Source organism: Ambystoma mexicanum, chromosome 8 (assembly GCF_040938575.1).
Source record: "Ambystoma mexicanum isolate Mex_15411 chromosome 8, UKY_AmexF1_1, whole genome shotgun sequence".
In the NCBI taxonomy this organism is placed as follows: domain Eukaryota; kingdom Metazoa; phylum Chordata; class Amphibia; order Caudata; family Ambystomatidae; genus Ambystoma; species Ambystoma mexicanum.
Genome location: NC_090929.1, coordinates 794,227,277 through 794,245,319, shown reverse-complemented (window position 1 = coordinate 794,245,319; position 18,043 = coordinate 794,227,277). Strand labels below are relative to the sequence as shown.

At 44.5% G+C, this 18,043-nt stretch overlaps 1 protein-coding gene across 11 annotated transcripts in view; it reads right to left on the bottom strand.

The window, feature by feature from the left end:
• The window catches only part of NRBF2 (nuclear receptor binding factor 2), a 714,205-nt gene that overhangs the window by 463,104 nt on the left and 233,058 nt on the right, over positions 1 to 18,043 (bottom strand). For 3 of the 11 annotated variants that reach the window (XR_011268610.1, XM_069610628.1, XM_069610631.1), the window contains one exon: positions 16,423 to 16,537. The exons of 5 other annotated variants lie outside the window; for them this stretch is intronic. Coding sequence is in view for 1 of the 6 variants with exons in the window: in XM_069610628.1 (XP_069466729.1) it covers positions 16,423 to 16,537 (115 nt within the window). In the remaining 5 variants the exon portion in view is untranslated. Of the gene's footprint in view, positions 1 to 15,679; positions 16,034 to 16,074; positions 16,328 to 16,422; positions 16,538 to 18,043 lie in introns of those variants that run through there. 3 more of the 11 variants (XR_011268607.1, XR_011268609.1, XR_011268606.1) reach the window with 3 other exon arrangements.

Below are 18,043 nucleotides of genomic sequence, written 5' to 3'. Positions count from 1 at the left end.
CTGAAACCTCAGCTGCAGTATGGTGACCATTGTGATATGATATTTTATTTGTATCGCGTACATACACAAGAGTTTCAGAGCACGATACAGAACGCCATTTTGTTTGTGTCAAAATGTCCCAGACTTCTTTTTTTCACCATCTCTTGTTTGTGAGGGCTTTCTTGGGTTTTACTCTGCGCGCCAAACCATATTTGAACCCTTTGTTCGTTTTGCCTTTGGCAGGCTTCAGTACTGAAACCTGCCTCTGGCTCCAGGGGGTCTGCAAGGGCAGGAAGTGAGGTTCCTGGAAAACCCCTGTACTTAGTCTCCAAAGTAACCTGAATGCACTCAGTGCTGATTGGCTGGCTGGCCTTGCAGGACAGCACCCTGCTGTGCGGGTGACAGCTAGGCTGTGCATGAATGGAAGAAACCTGCTTAAAAAAGGTGCGGCTTCTTGGAATGAAGACAGTCGACCACTGGGAAGAATAACTCCAAAGAAACCGCGAACGAAGCTTGCTGCATCCTCCTGGACTGTTGAACTGCCCAGCGAAGTCCTGCTGCTGTGCTGAAACTCCTTTTTCTGATCGACAAGAGAAGCTCCGTAAAGGACGACTACTTCCCTTGGGTTAGTGGGACAAACTTACCCAGAGACAAACTTTGCTGGAAGACCTTCCACAACTGGCTGTACTCCCTTCGCTGCTGCAGAAACTGAGTGCCAGGGATCGAGAAATCCGTAGTTGAGTGCAATGTCTGTAAGCCGGCCAAAAGCTCCAGGAAGCTTCTCAGGACCCTCCAGAAGCAGGAAAACCAGAGCTCGAGTCACCTATTGAGAGTGCTGGACTCAAGGAGTGAAGGAAACCCAACCAGTGTCCAAGATCCACATTGGTGCCGCTGAAACCACGAAGTGCCGCTAATCCGAAAAGAGCCTGTAGCTGTCGCCGACCATCGAATTGCCTTTGCAGGTGTCCCCATGACTGAGGCCCAGGAAAACAGGATCTGCACCGCTGCAACCAGACAGGAGCCAGCTGGAACCCCTTCTTCTAAACAAAAGGTACTGTTCTGACTTTGGGTTACTTACCTCATAGTCTGTAGCTTGCTCTTCTCAGTTGAGACTTGCAGTAGCTGCTTTTCTAGAGTTGATCTCAGGTCTAACTTTCACAAGTGCAACAGCTTGTGACCCTACAGTGATTTTTCTTCAACAAACTCCAACTTTGTGCAAGACTTTGAGAAAGACTTTTTGCAATCTAAGAAGTGCCTCAGCTCCATATACTTTGCTGCAATTGACTTTGGCTGCCCGGGCTCCCTGCAAACTCTTCTATTCCATGGACTTCGATTCTTACTGTCCCTCATAGGGGATACATTGGTTTTTACCTAATATTGCTGGGAAAGGTTATCTAGACTTCATTGTAAGATTTAAAGTGCTCATATGGTCTGAGAACCTGATTAACCTTTTTCCTTCCTCTAACCTTTCCTTTCTGCCAGAATCTCTCAAAGTCTACAAGTGATATATAAATGCGATTACTGTCCTAGCTAGTGAAGTCCCCACAGGGTGTAGGAAGTGTGTATGAAGCATCTCTAAAAAGTATCTACTTGCTTTGTATTGATTCTGGGAAAGTATTTTGAAGTGTATTTTTATTGTTGCACATTGCCCTTTTTAAAGAATGCTCATTTAAAACCGACCGTTAAATAATAATTATTTTACTAGAAAACCTTGTTATATGGATACTTGTATCAGTGAATTTCGATGCTACAGATTACATTTACCCCTCTTGAGCCGAGTCTGGCTGCTCAGTCACACTACCAACTTGTGTAATACACACCTATACCCAGTACTCCAGATAAGGTGCGTATAATAAGGCCTTTTTACATACAGAAATCTTGTCAAGACGACCCTTTTAATTCTTCCTTGCATACAGCTTACACAGGCCATTTATAGCAGCACCCCCATAAATCTTGGAGGTCACTGGCGACAGGCTGGCCAGCAGCCGCTTGCAAATCCACTCTTTATTTTAGCAATCGACAGTTCCTTGAAAGAAGAAACTGGGATGAGTCCTGGTCTATTTATTATTTAACACGCTCTTAATAATTCTAACAAGATAATACTTTGAGTAATGTAGAAGGGAATTTGTGTTTTGTTCACTTTGTTGAACTGCCTGCATTTTGTAGGTTACAGTGTTATTAAAGAATTGTGAATCATGAACATGCTTTTCACATTGCTTCAGGACACAAGTATTGTGTAGAATGAAAATAGTCTTAAACTAGTGCTGCATTTCTACTTCATTTTCCTATTTTGATCAGCTTTAATATAGGCAGCGCAGTTGCAGCATCATGGGCATTTCATATTCTGTTTTCTTTTCATCACAGAAGCACAACAATTGCGTTTGATGTCTCGAAGTTTTAGAAGAGCCTCCCAGCAAGCAATTATTTGGCATTTGTGAGAAGGCAAAGCTTTTGGTATTCTATATGAAGATGTGTGTTATTTAGTCTTAAGATTGTATGTGTCCATGTGCATGCATGAAAGGGCACTGTACATAGTTTGTTGTCTTGCAATAAATAGCTGGGCATGTTTTAGGCAGAATCATATGCAGTACCCTTTGAGAACACTGCATGCAAAGTGTAAGCACATTTTCACCTTTGGTACAAGCCTGTACTACAGAGTAAAGTGGTAGCAATGGCTGAGCAGCCAGACTTATCTCAAGAGTTTAAGTGAGCAGTAGAACAAGTTACACAAAGGGCCAACCAATACAGTGATTCAAACAAACAATTACTCAAGGTTTCTTGGTAAAAGAATATACATTTATTTACACAGTCAGTCAGTTGGAAAACATTACACAAGCAAGAGCAACTCAATATCGCACACTAAAAAACCACAAATAAACAACCGGTAAGTAAATGAAGTTAAGCTCCCCTGAAGTGGGAGCAAAATGGCACTTCAGATACTTTTAAAAGGGGTAAAAAGACAATGTTATAAGAATAGACAGCACAAATACTTTCATAGGCAGGGCAAAGGGTTTCAGTAAACCACAACCAGGTATTCAGTTCATAGGCCTAGGCCAAAGTCAATGGTTCAGAGTCTTCGCATACATAGCACAGTTCTGGTAGTAAACGGTTAAGTCTTTGCCACGGTTTTCAGAAGAATTTGGCCAAGCGAAAAGTTTGACGAATATTTAGGGAAGGACAAGCCTTCGAAGTCGGGAAAGTTTCACGCACTTTCACCGTGGCCGAAAAGATTTCCGGACCGTGTTTGCACAGTACCTTTTTTTGTGAAGAGCTGTAGCTGAGGCAGTTGTTCCTGGTAGTTCTAGCAGATCTCGCTGTTCCTGAACTTCAGTCGTGGGGACAAGGACGACGTCAGGAGGTTCCAGCATTGCCCAGGGATGAGGCCACCAGCTTGGCAGCACGTCGGTTTAAGGTGCGAGTGCCTTAAAGAATATGAGCTGGTATCCTTCCCACTGGCTATCCAGTTTTCAACAGCACACTGATGAAAATTCGACCAGTCTAATTTGGTGATTGTTGCGTTTACAACCTACATTTACAATGCTTGGCTGCTTAGAAGCAAGTTGCTTAAAATCAACCAGACAGAATGAGCACCGATACAATTTTTTACTGCAGGATTGGTACTTGTTTGTTTAAAATCCATCTACTTGCCATGGTACAACGAACTATACATGTCAATGTTTTTATGGAATCCTTTTAAGATTGGTGTATTGAGGATGTGCTCCAGTATTTATTGTGATTGTTGTTTTGTATGTACTTTTTATGGCAATGCCGAAATAAATGTTTTTGATAAGGAGCCTCAAGGATCAGTGATGTCTACCCTCTCTAATGTCTATCACAGTTCCAGGTAGGTTATCTACAGAATGGCTCACGCTCCCCTTAGTCACACACATTTACAGACAGGGGTGGTCGTTAGCCCAGCTTTCCAATCAACAGCCATGCAACTTTCAAAGTTTCAACCAAACTCCACTTTCATGGAGATATATCGATATATATATATATATATATATATACACACACACACACACATCCAGACTAAACTAGACTCCATTCACTGATGCCTCTGTGAGCTTTGCTTTCAGCTAAGAGGCAGCAGAGCAAAAATGTTTGTTACTTGTCGCAAAAACACACAAAGAAGGAACGCAAAGAATAAAATGCCAAGATTTTTAAGTGTCTTGGTAGTCACTTTGCTCCTACTCAGGTAGCAAGCATGTACCAACCTTATAAACTGGATACTTTAACAGGTTCAGGGACTTTACCTTGTCGAAAAAGGATAGGGACCTCTAAACCTGGACCGGCGGCCTACCAGGGTTTTTACCATAGCCAGCCCTGCCCCACAGAAGGGGTGAGGGAGTTAGGCGGGCCCCCAGACGCTGCACCCTGCCTTATGTGCTTTGTTAAACCCCATTCTGGTCAATGTTCTCTTTTTCTTTGAAGGACTTCAGATCCCAAAAACACCTGGGGCAAAAAAACAAAATAAGTGACCCACGAAAGAGAAATGCAGTGAAATACACAAAGGTGGGTTGTCCAAGGAGGCAGACCGAGAGAACCTGCAGACGTAGGACAAGGAACAGAGCGTAGAAGAGACTGAGCAAGAGATTGATGGGGAGAGGAGAAGGGGAGAGGAAAGTAGAGTGGAGAGGAGAGAATTGGGACGGGACAGGTGACAGGGGGAGATGGGAACGAGGAAAGACTAAAGCAGGAATAGAGGATGGGGCAAGCGGGGGGGGGGAGAAAAGGGTGTAATAGGAGGAGTGAATATTGAAGAGGAGGAGAGGGAAGAAGCAATAGGAGTGGAATCCCTGACAGAGGAGAACCGTGAGAAATCAACATCCAGATAGGAACAGAAAGGCATGAAAGTGAAGAGTGCCAATAACTGGCCAGTTGAAAAAGCACCAGATCATATTGCGAACCAGAATTCCTGAGGAACTAATTGGAAAGATGTTCCCATAGAAAATCCCAGAGGGGGGTAAAACCAATAAGGCTGAGGTCTTTAGGCCAGGGACCGCAATTAGTGTGTCACATTTTAATCACATATCAAGCTTTCACATCATTTGAGTTCTGCCTAATAAAAACCCTTGAACCATTTACTCGAGTCTGCAGTGTCTCAGAGGGCTTTAACACTATCCAGAGTGATGAAACAAAAAGCAAAACAAAGCTGCCTATGCACCAACACACTTTCTGGTTGAGGCAGAACTCAATCAGGGAATTGGGTATTCTGGGAGTATTCCTACCGCAGCTACCTTTTTGCGCTACCATGCACAGAACACTGAAAGTGATTTGCAAGTTTCAGACACCCAAAACCAGTAAGACTTGGAGACAGCCCCAGTTAGGAAAAAAAGGCCCACTGAAATGTCTGACCTAACATGCACAGGCATGCTTGTTTTCCATTTTTCGTGGTGTTTTGCAAAATAACGGGTACAGAGGAAACCACTTCTGGGTGCAGGAAGAGGTACGGAAATTACAGTGCTGGCAAACATTCAAGGGTGTGTGAAAACCGTTAAACTTATTATTAAAGCAGTTGTGAGGTGTATACAGAAGCACATACAAAGAAGAAAGGAAATGCACCATACATTATTAAAGCACTGAACACCATGGGGTAATTAAAGTTATGTATCATTAGATTGTGAGGAAGAAAATGGAGGAAGATCTGCGTGTTGGCTTTACAAAGAGTTGCAGATATAATATATATGTTACAATATAGATGTGTAGGAGGCACAGGGGAGAAAGAACAGATCAAACTACGGGTTACAGGTAGTGGCTGTGGCTACGGAGTTACAGGTAGTTTGCATATGTTAAGATGTCACGAAATGTGGCGGAGCACAATAACAGTATGCAGAGGTCAGAAGTGAGATTTAGCTCTATTAGATGGGAAACCAGGTCAACGCTTTGAAGACAGAACGGATCAAAAGATTTGAGTGGGAACATGTGCCCGACAAACTTTTTTTGGCAGAGATGCAGCTTTCTAACAACATCGTAGCTTGGCCCTCATAAAGTAGCCGTGCAAAATACTAATTTTTAAAAAGTATGAGGGCTTGAGGAATAATTATCTTCCAAGGTGTGTCCAGGTAAGAAAATCAAGTGAAGCTGAAAATGTGTGCGTGTGTGTGCAAATGAATGAATTTGAGTAAAGAAAGACAAGTTACAACCCAAAACAACGCCAAGGTTTCTGGGCAGTGCTGGAAACGGGAGGACCAAGTGGGTGACCAGTTAATGGGGAGGCAAAAAGACAGGAGAACCAACGCTGGTCATTTCAGCTTTGTGGTGGTTGAGGCATGCAATGTTTTCAATTGTAGAGTCTTTGACTTTTGGAGGACTGAGAGAATAAAGTAATCATCGGAGCAAGCAAGGCCAGAAAGTAGGTTCTGAGAATCGTCTGTATATCTGAAAATGAGGTGTGTAGTGTGAGAAACCTGAAGGTGTCTCACCCGCTAGTCCCCGGAGATCTGTCATCCAGGTGGCCAGGGTACAGCCATCGCTAATGGATCCAGTTCCTGGGGGTGAACCAGTGGGGGAGGATCAGGGTCTTTGAGGAGTGGGAGTGAGACATCGAAGGGTGAGACACCTTATCCCCTTCCTTATGCCACCTTTTCCGCCCATCGTGCCCATTAGGATATTTAGAGCCTCTACACCTCCCCCTTTTCCGACACGAACACTGTCTCACTATGTGAGCGAAAACAGACTAATGCCAGAGCCGTTTACCTGACATGTCCCAACACAAGGGCTAGGCAGTCAGGCAATTGCAGATAACTATACATAAGGTTTTGATTTACTCCCGAAGCACGACATATGACCAAAAGGAGCTGGTTAACCCATTTCTCAAAATTGTACTTCCAAATCGAACAAGTGCTTTACAGTGTGTTGGTGCACTAGCAACCATTTCACGGGTTAGACGATCTTTTCTTCGGAGATGAAATAGGTTGGTGTCCACAATGTACAGATGTGGCCAAAAAGATATACTATCTACACCATGTTCTGCCAGGGCACAGTGCATCTATTAGCAAGCAGACGTAGATGATGGGAAATGATTCAGTACACACAATGGTCTCACTTCACTAGATACAGTCATCAGAGGAGGAATACAAATTTCTTTAGAACCCTGAGCCTACAACCAGAATCACCCGTGGAGAGAAGCAACCAACACAAAAAGACGTAAAAAGTGGGGCAGAACTAGGCACCCACGATTGTCCTGAAGAAGGCTTGAGTCATCAGAGAGCCTCACTGATGAGGCCTGCACAGTCCGGCCGAAACAAGTGCAGATGATGTTGTTGTTTGGCAAGAGCTGCACCATTACATCAACAGAGTGCAGATGAATTGGGCAGTAATTTTCCTTTGTGATATGATAATTGATATGATTGGTTATTTATAACACGCTTAATACCCCGGAGGTTTCTAAGCGCGGACTCGGGGATCGAACCTGTGTTGCTCCGTCTCGTCTTGCTTCCAAGGCGAGCATGTTGCCGCTGAGCTATCCTCCCCTCCTTTATTTTAAAAAAAAGGTAATTATAGAATGTTTACATTTGTTTTGAAGTATGAACGTGAATAAAAATAGGTACACCTGATCAAATGGGTTGAATGGAGTTTGGGTAACCAACTTGTGCATGTGCGTGAAATGAAGTTGCTTTTATAGCCCTGAGATTACCAAACTGTCATTGATAAAATGTGTATAATACATTTCTATTTTGTACTATACATGGTTATAAGTTAGTGTAATCATTCCTGTCCACCACTTATGGTCTGGATCAATTGCTGTCTTTACACATTGATTACCTGGAGGATCGAGACCATACCAGGTACCCTTAGTGATTTTCCTGGTGCCTCAAGCATCAAAAACAATGCTCTGTGCAATGTCCTTTTCTGCGAAGTCACTTCTTATGGCCCAATCCATATGCAAATTAGGAGGTTTGCATGCATTTTGGCCCGGAGCACCTGGACACAGCCCTCTATAGACGAGTTTCCTGCATCTGTAATGATCATGCAATTTTATTTATTTTTTGTTTCATGTTAAAATGCCATCTGCCACTAATGTTACCAAAAAAGTAGATTGGGGCGGGGGTGGTCAGTTTGGAGGCACGAATGAGACCGTATGGAATTACGCGCACTGCGTTTGGGGGGGGGGGGAGAACGTAACAAGACTCTGGGTCTACTTATGAGATAGTCTCACAACACACTTATTCGCACAACGATCTTACTGCGTTGGCGCCTGCCAGTTTATGCTGGTCTCAGCGGTTTCTTATTACGGATCCCCATGAAAAAAAAGGAAGAAACCATTTTTGCTGATACTCACTCTCTCAAGGGTATGTTCATCAATGTGAGATCAGCGGTGGCCCACCAGGAAGATATTAATTCTATTCTTGACGGGTTTCAGTCTGACTTCATGTGTATGACTGAAACATGGCTTACTGTCACCTCGGACCCTGACATAATACAAATGCTTCCGCCTTAATACACTATTTTGAGCCATGACCGCCCTGCTCCAAAGATCGGAGGGGGGTAGCTATTATTTTTAAGAATACCGTAAACGGCTCTACCGTTCTATTCTCCCACAACCTTGGTTGTGAAACTTTGCTGATTAGACTTCAGCCATCCGCTGCTAGTTCAATTCACTTTAATGATTTACTGGTCCCCTAGACATGTTACTAATCAATTTCTTGACACCTTTGCTCAACTAGTTGCTGACCTCTCTTTGTTACATTCTAATTTAGTCATTTTAGGTGATTTTAATCTTCACCCGAATAATCCCGATGATTTGCAAGCCAGTAAATTTATTTCAGGACTATGGGATTCTACTTTTTCTCTCAGAAACCATGGTCCTACCCATATAGGAAGGAACCAGCTCAATTTAATTTTTGCTGACTGTGACGGGCTCCTAGTGTTTCCTTCTCGTCCCCTGACCTGGTCGGACCATTTTCTCCTACCTTTTTCTCTCCCTTTCTCTCGACCTGAAGTGAAACCAGTGGCTCTTTTTAAACTTCGCCCCCATTGCGCTCTGAAGCCATTTCTAGATCTATCATCACCCTCACAGGTGAGGGAATAACCAATGATTTCAAAGCGCCTTGTAGCACCCCGATTGATGCCTTTGAAGTTACAGCTGACAGTCTTGCTCCCCTTACTGAATCCCTTTGCTGGGCTCACCTGTCCACTCCCTGGTATTCCCCCACACTAAGTCTTTGAAGCAAACCTGCCATAGAAAGCCAGATTCGTTCCGCTCCAAGTCTGACTCTGCGACATGGTCTGCCTACTTGCAGGCTCATATTGTCTACCACACGGCTATTAAAAAAAAAAAAAGCTAAAGCTGATTTTTATGCTAATCGTATCCTCGGTGCCTCTTGTTCTACGCGCGAGTTGTTCCGAGTGATTAAGGAACTTACCACTCCTGCTAAAAATCCCTCTAACAACTCTTAACTCAGGCCCACTGTGATCACACTGCTGTCTTTTTTTAGGGGAAAACATTTCTTAATATTCAACAACTGATCAGTGTAGGAAGGCCCCTGTGGTCTATGCTGCAATGGGGGGAAACCAAGCCTAATGCTTTTCACTTTAGTGCAGTGACAGATAGAGTGTCTCCTCTGCTCTGGGAAAACTCTGATCTGCCTCCCCCATGGATCCCATCCCGCTTGCTAGCCTTCAAGAGGCTTCCAACAATTTTATTGGCCTCCTCATTGCTGCACTTGACCATTCCTTTACCACTGGTCACATTGCCCTCTCTTATGGCATGCAGTGATCTCTCCCTCGCTAAAACAAAAAATCTATTCTTGATCCTGCAATAGCTGAAAACTATAGCCCTATCTCCCTTCTCCCAGTACTAAAGAAACTAATGGAATCAATCGTGACTCCTCAACTATCAGTATTTTTGGAGGCTAACTCTCTCCTCCATCCCTTTCAATCCGGATTTCGCCCTGGTATGGGAACTGAATCTGATGGTGGCACTGATGGACGACATTGCTCTACTTCAGGACTGCGGAGAGGTGGGAGCTTGGATTACCCTTGACCTCTTCGCAGCCTTTTATACGGTCAACCACCAGAAGCTGCTTTGGTGCCTCCATGAGGCAGGAATTTCGGGCATTCTGCTTAAATGGTGCTCTTTTTTGTCAGAATGGGTAAAAATGGTTTCTCTTCCGCCTTTTACTTCCTTGCCCACTGTGCTGAAGTGTGGGGTTCCACAGGGCTCCAGCCTGTCCCCATTACTTTTCAATCTTTATATGCAGGAACTGGCTAAACTCGGAGGCCATTTTTTCTCCTATGCCGCCGATACCCAGATCCTGATTCGCATAAATACGCCTTCCACTGATCATCCTAATAAGCTGAAAAACTGCATTATTGCAGTCAGTGATTGGATGGCCAATAACTGGCTGAAGTTGAACAGTGATAAAAAAATAACTGAGGTTCTCCTAGTTGGTTCCAACACCGAGTGTCAGCTGTGGACCAGTGACTACTGGCCTTCTTTTGGCCCATGTCCTGAGCCTCCTCCTGTGGTAAAAAGTCTTGGGATTAAACTCATGTCCTCTGGATCACAGGAAGCCCAGGTTTCCGCAGTTTGTCAGAAGGGCCTTATAAAACGCATTTTTTTTAAAAAAGTTCTCCCTCTCCTCCCAGCTTTCGATTTAGTTATTGTATATCGTCTGTTTAATTAAATTATATATATTTTATTGACCCTTGATTGGACATTCCGTTATTTTGGACTGCTATAGTTTGCTGTTTGGGTTGCCCAAAAGGAGTATGGCCTTCGTTGAGTGAGGTTTCCTCAAAAAAGCAAAGGATGTACATCTCCTAACTGTGCCAGTTTTAGCTTTATTATTGAGTTCACTCTTGGAGTGCAACACTATGACCCATGGCCCCCTCACCCCCAACCAAACACTATGCCCCCTGTCCCTCACCCCCCAAGCAAACACTATGCCCCATGGCCCCCTCACCCCCAACCAAACACTATGCCCCATGGCTCCCACCCCCAACCAAACACTATGCCCCATGGCCCCCTCACCCCCAACCAAACACTATGCCCCATGTCCCTCACCCCCAAAGCAAACACTATGCCCCATGGCCCCCTCACCCCCAACCAAACACTATGCCCCATGGCCCCCCCACCCCCAACCAAACACTATGCCCCATGGCTCCCTCACCCCCCAAGCAAACACTATGCCCCCTGTCCCTCACCCCCAACCAAACACTATGCCCCCTGTCCCTCACCCCCAAAGCAAACACTATGCCCCATGGCCCCCTCACCCCCAACCAAACACTATGCCCCATGGCCCCCTCACCCCCAACTAAACACTATGCCCCATGGCTCCCACCCCCAACCAAACACTATGCCCCATGGCCCCCTCACCCCCAACCAAACACTATGCCCCATGGCTCCCACCCCCAACCAAACACTATGCCCCATGGCCCCCTGACCCCCAACCAAACACTATGCCCCATGGCCCCCTCACCCACAACCAAACACTATGCCCCATGGCTCCCTCACCCCCCAAGCAAAGACTATGCCCCCTGTCCCTCACCCCCAACCAAACACTATGCCCCATGGCTCCCACACCCAAGCAAACACTATGCCCCATGGCCCCCTCACCCCCAACCAAACACTATGCCCCATGGCTCCCACCCCCAACCAAACCTTCATGCACACCCGAACCCCCCACCCCCCCAACTCAGCACACACACTCTCAAACATGCACCCATACAGCCCCGAACCCCCCCACCCCCAACTCAGCACACACCCTCTCAAGCATGCACCCATACAGACCAGAACCCCCCACCCCCCCAACTCAGCACACACATTCTCAAGCATGCACCCATACAGACCCAAACCCCCACTCCCCCCAACTCAGCACACACATTCTCAAGCATGCACCCATACAGACCCGAATCCCCCAACTCAGCACACACTCTCAAACATGCACCAATACAGATCCAAACCCCCAACTCAGCACACAAACTCTGAAGCATGCACCCATACATGCATCTCAACATACACAACACAAACACTCAAAAACAAACATTCATGCACACCCGAACCCCCACAACTCAGCACACACACAAGCATACACCATGCACCCATACAGACCCGAACCCCCCACGCCCCCAACTCCGCACACTCTCAAACATGCACCCATACAGACCCGAACCCCCCCACCTCAGCACACTCTCAAACATGCAGCAATACAGACCCAAACCCCCCCAACTCAGCACTCAAACTCTGAAGCATGCACCTATACATGCATCTCAACATACACAACACAAACTCTCAAAAACAAACATTCATACATATCCGACACCCCCCCCCCCAACCTCCCATCTCAACATACACAACACAAACATACAGCCGAACAACCCGACACACAAACACACAGACCACTTACCGGAGACGTGCTGGAAGGCAGGTAAGCTGGAACGCTGGCGAGGTAGGTGGAATCGTACTACGGCTGGCGTGGCAAGCAAGGCTGAAATGCCTTCCGGCATCAAGCCTTACTGGCCACGCCAGCCGTAGTGCTGGCACTCCATTGGTGCAGCACACACGCACTACGTGGCTCGTAGGAGTGACGTGGTGCGTGTGTGCTGAGCCAATGGCAGCCAGTGTTTTGTCCGGCCCAGAAGACAACAAAGACTTTCCTAATGGAGGGCGGCCGATGCTGCTTGCGGGCCGCCCTCCATTAGGAAAGTCTTTGTGCCTCACGGGCTAGAAAAAACAGCATGGCGGACAGCAACTGGCCCGCGGGCCGTATGTTGTGCACCCATGATTTAGATCAAAACTTGTTACAGCATCTATTATGAGTTCCATAGACTACTGTAATGCCATTTACCATGGGTAACCTGAGAGGCTTCTCCAACGCCTCCAAATTCTCCAGACCGCTGCAGCACATCTTGCCCTCGGAGCTCCCAGACGTGTTCACTCCAGAGAACTCCTGCTTCAACTACATTGGCTTCCCATTAGAAGCTGGGTTAAGTTTAAGGTTCTCTGCATGGTCCATCCTGCTATCCACAATGTTGGAGCAGATTTTTTTTTTTGTATTTTTATTTTTTATTTTTATGTACCAGGATTCAGCGCTACATCCCCAATCGCCTATTGCATTCAACAAAAGCTTGTTAATCGTTCCTAGATTCTCTCGGGCCAGAGCTGGAGGGAATCCCATGCTGTGGCATGCTCTGCCTCTTTCTTCGCAAACCTCAAGTTATTTTCCATTTCGCAAGACTCTAAAAACCCACCTGTTTTCAGCTTAATTCTTACTCAGTCTCTCTCTCCCTCTCTCATCCTCAACGACTCGATACCTCACAGTCTTTGCATGCTCTAAAGATACTATATGCGTTTTTCGTGGCTCACCCTCCCACCCCCCACTCTTGTAATGTTGGATATCGCCTGCCGAGGAAAGTCCCCAGGTTTGCCGAGGGTTAAAGACTAAAGACCCTGTGTGACAGAGCAGAAAGCACACTCTGCACACAGAGCAGAATTCATTTGGAAAACACAATGATCACTGAGACCCCAGCTTCGCAGGCTCTGTAATGTTAACTGCTCTGTGCAAGCACACTGTCCACACATTATATTATCGAGCCCGCAAAGCTGGGGGCACAGTGATCATTGCCTTTTCCAAACAGAGTTTGATAGTTGTAGTCTTGAGAAGATGGCTTGAAAAGTACACAAATCAAAGTGAGATATATTTATATATGTCTGTGCGTATCTTACTATGGTTTGTGTACTTTGAGACATGAAAGAAATTGCTCCATTTTTTAAAACTATTTCGAACATTCTTTGATCGGAGTTCCACTGCCAGCTCCCCCGCCCGCCTCTGAACTCTGCCCCTCCTCCAAACTCCATCCTCACCCCGGCATTTGTGGGATCCCCTCACATTTTTTCCATTTCCACCACTGGACATAGTCGAAATGTTGTCATTACAATGAGCGTGCCTGAAGATAACTTATTGAGATAGTACAGCATACTATGTGTATAATGGTCGGGTCTCCGACTGCAAATGATATTGCAATGTATTCTTCTGGGTTTTTTTTAAATAAAAGAAACATTATGAAACAGAAGTTCTAATGCATAGCTTCTCTACTAGCTAGATGCTGGATTGTAATGGTGTGGTACATGGCTCCTCCACCTACATGGGATTCCTGGCTAACAGACCTGAAATATTGGGATGACCTGGAATACTGTGAGCTCTTCAACCCCAATTTACCAGCCCCAAAAGGTCTGTATATCCAAGAACATACCTCTGCACAGTCTGCACCCCTCTGCTTAATGTGTGTTCTCTTCCATGCCCATCAACACCCAGTGCTGAAGCTTTGATTTAGCCATGCCTTGCGCCCATTCAACTCAATGTTTTACAGACTGAGGAGGATGTGAACTAATCATTCTCATGACAGGACATTTTTACTATTGTAAAAATTACCTCGGCCAGGTCCTCTAAATCCGCTGTACAGTAGCTGGTCAGAGACAACCAATTGTGGTGCAGATAGGACACCAATAATACCTTTTTGTAGAATACCAAGGGTGAATGGTGCAGAGAACGGGGATAGCCTCCGAGTGAAGAGGTCTTCACACAAGGTTCGCGTAGGAGTGGTTACTCTTTAGCAAATCATACAATGGAAGACACCAGAAATGTGAATAATCCATATACATTCCAAGGGTGTGGGTGTGCAGAAGGAAACTTTTCCATTTGGGCTGAGAATATCCAGATTATTTTGATGTGGTGTCCTCAGAACTATTAGCAACATTCTCTTTGACAACATTCCTAAGACACCACTTACAATGCTTTTTGGGAGTCTTGAAGGGATCAGGTTTGTATCCCTTGCCACATTGTGTGCTAAGCAGCACATTGCCATGAGTTGGATGTGCCCCAATTACCAAAACATGAATGACAAGAAAGTTTACTGCAATGAATAGGGTAAAAGACTTGCAAATATCATGCTCTATTCCTAAAGCACAGCTTTAGATATTTGCCTCGACTTTGTGATGTGTGGTTAGGTCCCTGGGCACTCTTAACCTGAGGTTTATAGGGTTTAATTATGGCCTTGTTACAGCCCATGTCCCGTTTCTCAAGTTTGGCATCAAATTACGAAATAATTGTAGGTTGTCTCCTTTCCACCATAAGCACTATGCATGCAGTAGAACTAGTTCCCATCTGTTCTGTCACCATCTATTAAATTGCTTAGGTTTTCAATTTTGTAACGGAGACCCAAAAGTAATGTATATTTGGCAATTATTTTTGTCCTGACATAATGTTGTTCCTAGGTTAGTGTTTTTTTTTTTTTTAACATTTATTAATCTTAAAGTCAAAGTGATGAGTTTGGCATAAGTTGACAGAATCACTGAACCGCTTTCTGTATTTCAAACATTACAAAGGCCCATCTACTGTACTGAACTATGAGATTTGATGCTTACTGCCAGTAACACAAACCAAAATAATGAAGTTACAAATTATATTGCAAAAAACAGACGTTTTCTTTTCCAAATAAGACTATTTTGAACAGATATTAGACTGAGCCTCTTAAAATAGTTTTTTAAAGGGATAGTACACTCAAAAAATGTTGTTTAAAAAGATGGCAGTACAAATAAGCTCAAATCAAACAATCCCCACAGCAAGGTCCGTTACATAAACCTACTGTTTTCACTGTCTGAGGACCCCAAAACAATATTTTATATTATAGAAGAAAACAGTTCAAATTCACATTTTAATGGGAAGGAAAGGTGTAACACACAAAAGCTATATCATTAAGAAAAATATTTTTATTATAGAAAAAAGACAATTCTCATTAAAACTGTGTTAAATAATACACAGATTAAGGAACAACCCTAAAACCAGGTTATCAAAAAACAGGACGATTACATACACATCAATGTAAAAATAAAAAACAACCATACCACATTAACTAAAAAAAACAACATTTACCATACAAATATCAGTGAAAAATTAATTTGTTGCAATCTATATATAACCCAACATGTATCTGTCTGTGGACTCTTAGATGTCTGACATTCATCAGGGGTAGCTCTTCTTAAAATTCTACAGTGATCGTCCCCTCCAGTCCTGGTGGGCATGGATCTGAACTTGATCCTTAATGCAATCTACAAAAACATACAACCATATTAAAAATTGTGTGTGCACCAACATTTCCCAAGATTTACCTACTTTTAATGTCATATGTCAACATTACACAAACACGGAAGCCTGAATTAATAAAGCCACCCATACCTAGTCCCCATTCGGGAACCCTTAGCACCAACATTCTGCTGTAAACATATATACCTTGGGATCTGTGTATTCCAAGGATCCAATGTCGCCAATAATACAGTCACATCCAGCCGGATATCAGACGCTTATAATAGTAATCCTTTTCAATGGATTTGAGTAAGAACACACTAGAGAAGAAAACATAACGACACACTGTGTCGCACTATAATCATACCGGAGTATAAAAAGTCAAAACACCCCCTAGGAACATGCTTGCACATACCTTGCAAAATGCGGTAGCCAAATGTGTTCCCAAAAGAGAATAAACCTTTGAGGAGAATAATCAGTCTTTTACGTGAAACAGCCACTGTGTCAAGTTCTAACTCTTCAAACACAATCTGTGGAGATTAAACACAATAAGAAGTAATCAACCGCTGTGTTCACTAGGGTATTAAACAAACAATTTTCCTGCAGTTCCAAGGCCACGAAAAAAGGCACGTAAATGATCTACAAAGTGCCTCCACAAATAAAGGCATATACACCAATAGTGAGTCTCAATATACACATCCTAAGCCCGAGCTCAATATGTTATTTAGCCCAAAAAAAACACATCTCCATTTAGCCTAGCATAATAAAATGCTACACACTGCTGAGCCTCCGTATAGCGTTTATCCCAAAAAAAAAAAGGGGTTTACATGCCGCCTGTCAAATGTTGTTAAACTTCGTGCCGCCTCCAAAGTGCAATATCACTCCGTTTGAAAACACCACATGCACGTTATGCTCCACACTCGTGAGCCTCTGAAAACTGTTTAACTCAAAGACTCATCTCCATACTGCATCGCAAGAATTCTTAAAATCAGTGCTGCATCCACTGCCCAGTTTCTGCTCAGTTTCAAAAAAGAGCCTGCATGCATGTAACCACGTTACGGATGGCTAATCACGGGCTCTGTCTCCACGATGAAAAAACGGAGTTAATCATCCTGGGCTCCCAATCTAAACTTTCGAAACTCGACACCAACTATAAATCCTTCATTATTGACGGGAATGACATTAAAGTGGCCAATGTCACCAAAACCCTGGGAATTTACCTCGACTCCACACTGTCCCTCATTCGACAAACTAATGCAGTTGTTTCTGCATCATCTTACACCTGTAAATTGATCACAGCCTGCAGACCATTCCTGACTCCGGACAATTGCCTGACCCTGGCGAGAACCCTCATCCTGTCCAAAATTGACTACTGTAACGCCCTCTACCTTGGGACCAGCCAAAGAAATCTGGACAAACTCCAGGTCACGCAAAACAACGCCATAAGGGCAGCACTTAACATACCTAGACGGAACCACATATCCCATTTTAGACGCAACATTCAATGGCTACCTATTTCCCACCGCATATCACTCAAATCACTTGTGCTCACACACAAGGCTCAGAACAATGCAGCTCCTGCTTACTTAGTATCACGCTTCTCGCAACACACGGCCACCAGACCCCTGAGATCTGCCCAGATCCACACTCTGGTCATCCCCAGCTTCAAACTACGCTCGGCGGGAGGGTCGAGTTTTCCGGTCCTTGCTGCCAAGCTTTGGAACTCACTTCCTAACGCCCTAAGGAACATTCCGCACTGCATCGAATTTAAAGCCAAAGCTAAACTTTGGCTACGGGAACAAGATACCTCACCTTCCACCCCTGCATCCTTCGGCGGCTAGTGTTTGTTCTGCACGGCTGTCTGCTCATTGTCACTCCGGCTCTCACATTTGCCTAACGCGTTTAGGTTCGCCTGCCTGTGATTCTGCTGTAATTTAAACGGATCAGATGTATACTTATCCTGCTACCTGTAACTGCTCACAGTCCTTACCCTTCTCCTGTAACGGGGGGCTGATACTATGTTGTTACTTGCTATG